Genomic DNA, 9,528 nt, shown 5'->3' on the forward strand with positions numbered 1-9,528 from the left:
TAATATATTATATAGGGGCTTAAATAGCGGAAGGGAGGAAGGAAGGAATTTAGGCATTTATTTTATTACAAATTATTTTTTAAAAAATATTAAATTTCCAAAAAAAAAAATAACATACAGAACTAAATTAAAAAATATTTTATAATTGAAAACTATTTTGTTCACGATTCTCACACAAATTTGATTAAAACGTTTCAAATAATAATTATAAATCTACTACATCATAGTAACAATTATTTATTAATTGGAGAAGTTTGTGGGGGGGGGGGTGCGGTCAGCAAAGAACAACCTAAATAAACAAAACCATATTTATTTATTTTATGCCGACGTTTCGACCTGAGTTTCAGGTCTTCATCAGGGGTTATGGCGTAGAAGGTAGGCCTGCAACTCGAACAGTTTTATTGTGTTGGAAGCAAACAACCTACCCCATATGTAAATATTTGTGCATAAGTACTTATATATTTTTTTTCCCTTTTTACAAGCATAGAGTATTGTAATGGAGTAGATTTTTTTATATGAAATTTTCTACGGATTTATCCGTTCTATACTCCCAAAGTATTCTTTTCCATTTGTCGGTCTGTCACGTGATGTCTGTACAACGATTATCTATTGATCTAGAGGACTGATTTTTTTTTTTTTTTTTTTGTGAGTTTGGTTATCCGATTCCGGTGACATAAAATCGGTTGCGCACATCGACTGTGCAATAGCCATAAGAAGAGATTTATATTGATGTAACTTGGGGCTTTGATGATTATGATGAAATTTAAACTCTTTAAACTTTTCATGTGTAGCATAAAATCTCCGAGAAAAAGCTGGAAAAAATATGTAGAAAAGAAAATTTTATGAACATACAACTCAAAAAGTGTACATTTTATGGTAAAATATACATCTTTGTTTTATAGGTTATTACAATCTTTTTATAACACATTTGCATTTTTTAGAGTATTGTAATTGAATCATATTTCGATTTATAGTTTTCAATGGATTAATGAAACAAATAATTAAATGACCTTTAGGCCAATCTATTATTTTCAAAGAGACCACTTATTCTACCCATATTTTTAAAGTATTTTGTCCAGTTTTTCAAGGATAATCATCAATCATTTGTTTGATCAATTTTTCAAATCATTCGAAATCTATATCTCTTTATAGATTTCGAATTATTCTTACCAAATCCGGCATAAATGCTCTCTAATAGCCGAAAAACGTTTTTTTCTAGAGCTGTGTTTGCCAACTAGGATTCCTGGAACCTGTACCAAAGGTTTCTCGAATAGTAATATAATCTCAGATTATATTTAGATTTTGCTCAGGTTTTGTGTAGGTATCCTTAGCCTTTCGTTGGTTTGTGCCTCTATTTTCCTACTTATATTAAAAGAGTTGGGAACCACTACTATAGAATATAGCACCAAACGAATCTATTGATTTCGATTAAACTTGTTTTATGTCTTCTACTGAACAGTCTTAAGCCTTTCATATAAAACAAATCTTCGAGAAAAAGTAGAGAATAAATTGTCAAAGAATATAAACAGAAAAAAAATGAATATCATCTTTATTGGACCAGTATTAATGTTGAAGGTATTTGCATATGCATTTCTCTTAGCAGCCAGAGTGATAAGAAAAATCGTGGAAGTGAATATACCAAATATTTTTATAACGAAATTCTCATATAAAATAAAGGTGAAATTCTATTTTTTATATTAAGATTTGTTAACATCCTTAATTAAATTACATCTCTTCCAAAATGATGTTCAACCTATACTGCATTCAAAAGAAACTTGGGCTCGGACGTTCAAATGTACGTTTTACACTTCGCTGATGGGCGTAGGACGAAAAAAAAAAATCCACCAACAAATTATTGTAAAAGTTGCCCAGCGCCCTCTTGAAAAAGGCAGGTCATTAAAGAACTAAGGAGAAATGGGAGCTGTGGAGTTCTAAATGAGCAACTTCCCTTCTACAAAAGCGGGCTTTAAATAAAAAAAAATACCGAAAGAGTCTGGAGTAATGGCGGATCTACAAAAGGGATCTTTAAATAAAAGGCTGATGGCTTCCTTTGGTAAATATATAGGAGGCAGTGAAAGGAGAGGTTCGCTAATGAGGCGGCCATTTTGTCGAGTAGAAGAGTCATAACTACGCGAGGGATCTGCTCTGCTCTTATCAAATTGTACGGAACTCACTCTATTATACCTCACTAAATTCTGTTCTATTGTTTTCTTCTCCGTAATTTTTTCCATCCCTTTGACTTAGCCTTTATTTTTTTGGCCAAACATATTCTTAGCTTAAAAAGTTCACTTTGCGGTGTAAAGTAGAAAAGGTTTAGCTAGTGAAATTGTGGAACAGTTCTATTCTATATAATGTAATGCAGTATTCGATTCACTTCAGATTCGCTAGTTATATTTTCATATTGGCAATACTCTATATACTGGCCACATTTAACGTATATTATACTCCGAAGAAATATTTTCTAGAACTATTCCCAAAAACAAAATATCTTTAAAAATTTATCTGCAAATATTTTACTTTTAATTTAAAGGAGATGGTCAGAAGTAACTTCAATACTACTCTATCGATCTGCACCAAACTTGGCAGTTTTTTAGGGATCTAAAATATGCACCCAATGGCACAAAGCGGGTTTAATTAAACAAATTAGAACCGGAGATATAAAATAAAACGTGAGAATTTTTTTCACTCATTTGAAACCCACATTTTCCCCTCAAAAACGCATCTAATATAACTTTTGTCGATTTCGGCTATAAGGGCAGACATTCAACTTTCCAACGGTTCTATGAACGTGACAATCGGATAAAAGGGAGTGGAGTTATTAACGATTATATGAGAAATAGTCCCCGGAGAGAAAAAAAAATGCACGGATGGAATCGAGGTGAAAAATGAATGATTTTTAATTTCTTCCAAAAATGGTATTTAGTATTTTGAGACAACCCTGGAAACGAATATGATTTTCTTTTTTCTAAAAAAAAATTTTGCCGACCTAATCTACCCCGGGCCTCACGCTTAATATTGTTCATAACATTTTTTCTACTCAAAAATCCATGATTTCATCATCTTTAAACCTTCCCACGGCAAAATGGAATATACAAGTGGAAAAAAAAACCCACGTAAACCGTTCAGTAATAACAAAGTCTATCGAGGACAAAGATTCGACAGCTCTCGAATATTTATAGAGAGAGATTTAGATCTCTTTATATGTATAGAGATCTCTTTATATATATATATTGATATGTATGAGAGGTCCCAGCTGGAGTTTTTTAACTTAAAATAATTCCTTTTGTCGGCATGCCAAAGGTACCGCCGGACCTAGGCAAATAATGTACAAAGACATATAGATAACAGAGGGAATGTACCCTCTGGGAACCATTAACCGTCCAGGCAGAGCCCTTATCGTGCGCCAGTTTAGACATTAGAAAGTACAAAGAAATAGCCGCCGTAATGGATAACAAATAAACACCCCTTATCTCACACGGGCCTCTCTAAAAACCTCGGGAAACATAAAGTAAGAAGCCGGTTTTCTTCAAAGAAGAAACTTTTAAAGATGAAAGGTAGGACTTTCGTCGAAGATCATTGGACCTTCTCACCCCCTCTGAAAATAGAGGACCCAATCAGAGGACAGAAATCAAAAGAAGGAGGAGTCAGAAGGAGAGGGGAGAAAATTAACAAAAGGGCAGGAAAAAGAGTTTTTGAGGAGAGTCAACCACAGTCTAGGGGAGTCAAGACCGGAGGACAGTCAACGACAGTCTAGGGGAGTCAAGACCGGAGGACAGTCAACGAGAGTCAAGGAGAAACAGGGAGAGGAGACTCTCAAGGGGGGTTGGAAGGAGCTCACCGTTGAAGACAGGCCGGAGGAAGAGAGAGCAGCCGCCAAGAGGCCATATGAACGCTCTTACACGACAACCACCAAGCCTGCCGATGTGCCGAAACAAGTAAGACCTTTTCTGATGTAATTAGAATGGCAGTAGTAGAATTAATAACATAGAGTCAGTATAAATATTAAATATCTCAACTGGTTCTTCTCAATTCATTCTCTTATAATTAAATTATAAGGATATAAGTTTACCATGCTCTCTCATAATAGTATTCTTGATAATGTATATATATATAATTGTAAATATAAAACATGTAACAAGGACTTTACTTTATAATTAATAATCCCTGCATGCCACATCATATATAATAGCATAGTAAATTGGTGAACACGATACCGTTGGAAAGGAACTCCAATCATTAATTATGATATTCATATCTAGCATACCACGGCGAAGGGGTTCAGCCAGATGGTGCTAGGGGTTGAATTAAATATGTATAGCGCATCCCTTTTTCAGTCAGTTCCCATCAGGAACCGATAGAGATACATAATACAAATAAATATAAATACATAATATAAATATATAAATACAGATACATATATTACATTAATATATGAATAAATTTCAATATAATACCTGTACGGGGAACCCCAAATCGGGCTTAGAAACCCCGAGCCCCGTACACGGCAATATATATATATATTAGATCTCTTTATATGTATAGAGCTCTCTTTATATATATTAGATCTCTTTATATGTATAGAGATCTCTTTATATATATTAGATCTCTTTATATATAGAGAGAGATTCAAGCATAGCACCTCACTTTTGTCCAGTGTATTCTAAAGCAGGTCGTAACTGTAAATTGATTCCTAAGTTTGATACATGAGTATTATTTTGGATAGACTATAACGGGCCATTTTCGAGTCCTTCACTAACTCCACCCATCACAACACTAGTAGAAAACTAGTTTTGTCATTTACCGTAGCCCTCACTATATCCTTCAAATTCACCTACTGCCATTGAATCATATATATATATATATATGTACATATATAGAGGGTGTTTCAGGGTTAAGTGGCCAATCTGGAAATATGAATTAAGGACCTCAAAACAAGAAAAAATTAATTAATAAAAATCTTCATTGTTATGAATTATTTAGGTTATATGAAATAAATAAAACTTATTTATTTGTTCCAACTACTTTATTAATTAAACGTTAACATTAAATTCATTCATTCAAATTTTAACAACATAAATATTTTTAAGTAATGCTTCACTATCACAATATAATAAAAGAATGCGATAGTAATTATTATAGTTTGAATTTTGCTTCCTTATTTCCAAAAGGTTGGGAAGCTTTGTATTCATGTATAAAATAAAAAAAAAAATAGTGTCCACAGAATAGAAAATTTTCATTTACATTTTTTTTTTTTAATATCAATGAACAAATTTGGTTGCGTATCTGTTTATCTAACATGACGACGAGAGATATAGTGGGAAACCTTATTCAAAGTTGGAATAACATGAAGGAAGATACTTGGAGTCGGTGAATTTTCTTAATTATGAAATTATGATGTTCATTAGCATCTGACAATCTTTGAAGTTGAAAAATGAGAACATTAAGAAGTAGTGACTTAATTTACGATTGCTTTATCGGTATTGATAAGCTCCACACGCCATAGCCCTAAACAGCAAGAGAGGGTTAGGGCAAGTTCATTAGATGATATAATAAAAGACAATGAGAGAACGGTTATGGAGAGGAGACAAAGGAGGGAGATATCGTTAGTGGCAGTGGAGTGGCGATGGGTCGCCGTAATTGACCACTTGGCTACCAGAGAGCTCTTCTTTCTGTCTCTACCCTCCACCCGCTCGGCTATTTGTTAAGTCATCACAGCTATTATTAAAAATATTAGTACAGCCTATTAAAATCAAACATCGTTAACGTTTAAATCAATATATTTAACACTTTTTCCTTTATTTATTAAAATTTACAACTGTATTGTATAATGTGATAGATTATAATAACATGAAAGATTTGTTAAGTAACTACCTTGAGAAGGCCCCTCACCTCCGGATTTAAAATAGCACCATTTAGAATGGACATTTCATTCAAAGTCAGTATGTAATCTGTATATATATACTATGTATTACATTATATGTCTGTAATTGTTATTATATATAAATAAAGAGGATTTGAAAATTAAAAAAAAAAAAAAAATGGACATTTCATTATTAATAGATAAGTATTACAGGTAACCTTTTAATACCAAAAGTAGTAAAAGACAATACCCAACACGAATTACTTCCTTTTCTTTCACAGTAATGCATATATTAATTCACTTTTCTTTTCTGTTTTTAGAGGGATCGGAAAAAAAAAGTAAAAAAATTAGTAACTACCCAACGGTAGTACTGTAAAAAGAAAAAAAGTAGTACTCTAATAATATTTATATATTAGGTCTCGAGCTCATCTTCTTTTCAGACGCCTCGTACATTATCAGTAAAAGAAGATGAAGGAAGGTTAGAAGTTAGTGGGTTAGTAGGTTAGAACTATGGAGTTTATAATGGAAGAATTTATGTCTGATCTGGTTAAATCGACTTCATTGACTCTTACCCGGACTATCTTCCTACCTTATATTTAAATATTACTTACCTTAATATTTGCTTATATCATTATTAAAATTTACAGCTGTACATAATAATACAACCAGTAAATTTGAAGAAAGATCAAAATGACATGAAACAGGCATCTAGAGACACTACCCATTGGCTCTCTAAACCTTAATTTTAAATACGATTTAAGTGAAAGGATTACGATGGTGGAAAAAAATAAAGTTAGTCTTTGAGTTCAAATAACCAAGTCATGTAAAACGGTCTGTTAGTGTTTGGGAAGTTTGGTCCTAAAACGAAAAGTTTTACGAAATAGAAACTACGTATTTATGGAATATGCTTGAAGTCTTACAGAAACATTTTCACCAAAATCGACTTGACCGGAACCACCACATTAGATATTTAATAATTTCTTTAAGATTTATAATAATTCTTTAAAACAGATCTAACGATTTTCATTAAACTCGTTGTGTCAATGTTCAATTAATTGGTTTTTAAATCAGCTAGGTTTTATCCTCAATAAAATTGCCTTATAATTTCATATAATCAACCATCTCTCATTGTTAGTCGTAATGAAAAACAGAAAAATATGAACTACGAAAAAACTTGATAGTTATCTAAAGAGATGGGAAAATACTTTCCCAGGTTCAAAGAAAGTTTCTGAAAATGACGGTAATAATATAGATGTACAATATACCTCTGGAAAACTTATATTTGTCCAGTCACGGATTGATCAGTATGCTGTGTAATGTAGCAACCCGATGTATTTGGGCAGCATGAATGAATAAAGTATTTCTTTCTCCCCCTTATAGAAACTTTTTTATCTAACAGATAAAGTGGTATAACGTATTTAAGTGTGATGAAAAATGTATAGACCGAATTGATAAATAAATGTTTTCATGGTCGTTAATAGTCCAAACACTGTTTATTGCCATGACACTTTTGTGTCAGTATAAGTATTGTTGGTAAAACAAATCAATTAACAAATTGACAAAACTTTAAATCAATTTGGAGGACTTTGCAAGTTAAATCATTAACATTAACATTAACATCTTGAAATTGAGTGAGAAATATGTTTATTAACAAATTTTGGTTTGTTAATGTTATTAATATCCCTCTGTCAGGAGTATTTCCTAAATTATAAAATTGTAGAGATTAAGGAGTTTTTATTTTTTTAAACTAGCATTTTTTCTTATAAACAAAAATTGATCCTATATTTAATTACATCTTGTTTTTTTTTTTTTTTAGTAATCAAGAACTTTGTTGTTTGGATGAAGAATTAGAACAGAGAAAGGATCAGCTATAGAAGGATATCTTCAAAACAGAAGTTCAGGTTGTTCTGAACGTCGAGTTATTAAGGTACACAATAATAAAAGATTATAAGTAATTGTTTAGTTGTCTCTGAGGATGTCTGTAGAGAAGAAGAAGATACACGTTCTTGTCATTAAGAGAGGTGAAAATCAGTTTGAATTGGAGGCTTTGTCTAACGATAAACTTGAGTGGTATAGAGTTCCGACCGAATTGAAGAATCTTGCCTTACATGAGCAACTGTTTGAGAAGATTAGAAGTAGGATTACTCCTATTATTAAGATGGGAGGCTATCGTACAATGGAACTTCAGATTAACAGAGAATTGCAGAGAACATACTGCTACGAACAAGGAAAGTTTCATATAAACTTGTCTATTCACCGAGAGTTACATGGGAGAAATGTAGCGAGCAATGATTCAATGGATGAAGCAAAGCCACCAAATGATATTTCATTAACCACGATTCAGGGATTCGAGGATATTAAAATCTCGAAAGATGATAAAGTGAGTCCAAGGGAAATCGAAAAAAAGTTTTCATTACCCAAATTCGATGGTAAACAAGATGCTGCAAACTGGATTGATGAATTCGAAAAAGAATGTGAGAGATTTAATATAATAGATGATAAAAGAAAAGTAGAAGTTTTAAAAAATTTACTTGATGACGATATACAAGAATGGTACAGAGCCAATTTGATCGAACTGAAACCACCTTGCTGGAAATGTTGGAAGAGGTCATTCTTATTAGTTCATGGTAAGAAGAGTTGGTCGGCGATTCGGGAAGCATTTGGTTACAAATATGACTTTGGCTCTCTGATTGAATTTGCACGTGAAAAAGAACGCTTATTGCTGGAGGCCGACAAAGATATTCCAGAGGCTTTTAGAATTTATCAAATAGTTTGTGAGCTCCCAATTGATATACAGGATGGATTAGAGAGAAATAAAATTAAGTCTATAAATGATTTGATACAAGAGCTGGAGAAATTCGAGGTTTCATGTGTTATCTTGAAGGAATTTGGTGGTAAAAGGAAATTGGTAAGACAGCTGGAGTTTGAGGAAAAACCATGCACAGTGTGTGAGACACTAGGATACACATATCATCCGGTACTGGGGTGTGGAAATGAGTTCCAAACGCCACAACATAGTGTCTCGGAGCAAGATAAAACAAACTGAAGCAATACTGTGAAATGGCACAAGATGGTCGTGATCCAAAAAACTCATAAACCACACCTGGTTCACTGATAAAAGTTGAAGTAATAATTGATAAACTCAAAAATATTTGAGGATGAATCTCAAAAGGAAACTCTCGAATCCCACTTCAATAAAATTACAAGGCTCAATGTGTACATAAGTTCATATTGGTTATAACTTGGATTTTCGAAACATATTTTCTGAAAGACTTGATTAATTAATTGTATAGAAATATTTTACTAATGTTCTATTAACCTTGGCTATATGTCAAATATATAACATAAGGTATACTACACATAAAGTTCGATCCTCCATTTTCAAAAAATAATTTATGGGAAAAATGTAGAGCTAAAGATTATTATAACTAAGAAGAAATAAACACTCAAATGTAATTAAAACACATTGCTTGTACTACATAAATAAATAGCATCAAATATCTATTTATCTGTCAAGTCGGCAATTTTTCTGTTACGATTCCGTATAACCTCCGGTTTCCTTCACTACTCTCATATTAAACATACATTTCCTTTGAACGTATTCTTCCGAATGCTGTTTTGAATAATTTTTTTTTTTTATTATTTTCAGTAATAGTTAATAAAAAAAT

General features: G+C 32.3%; 1 protein-coding gene across 10 annotated transcripts in view; it reads left to right on the forward strand.

The window, feature by feature from the left end:
- The window catches only part of LOC106687129 (uncharacterized), a 71,425-nt gene that overhangs the window by 56,421 nt on the left and 5,476 nt on the right, over positions 1–9,528 (forward strand). For 8 of the 10 annotated variants that reach the window (XM_024360771.2, XM_024360772.2, XM_024360773.2 and 5 more), the window contains one exon: positions 7,677–9,522. In XM_024360771.2, coding sequence (XP_024216539.1) covers positions 7,836–8,906 — 1,071 coding nt within the window. In that variant the 5' untranslated portion in view covers positions 7,677–7,835 and the 3' untranslated portion in view covers positions 8,907–9,522. Of the gene's footprint in view, positions 1–7,676; positions 9,523–9,528 lie in introns of those variants that run through there. The other 2 variants (XM_067046481.1, XM_024360775.2) reach the window with 1 other exon arrangement.

Source organism: Halyomorpha halys, unplaced genomic scaffold (assembly GCF_000696795.3).
Source record: "Halyomorpha halys isolate HHAL.00 unplaced genomic scaffold, Hhal_1.1 Scaffold916.1, whole genome shotgun sequence".
Taxonomy (NCBI): Eukaryota; Metazoa; Arthropoda; class Insecta; order Hemiptera; family Pentatomidae; genus Halyomorpha; species Halyomorpha halys.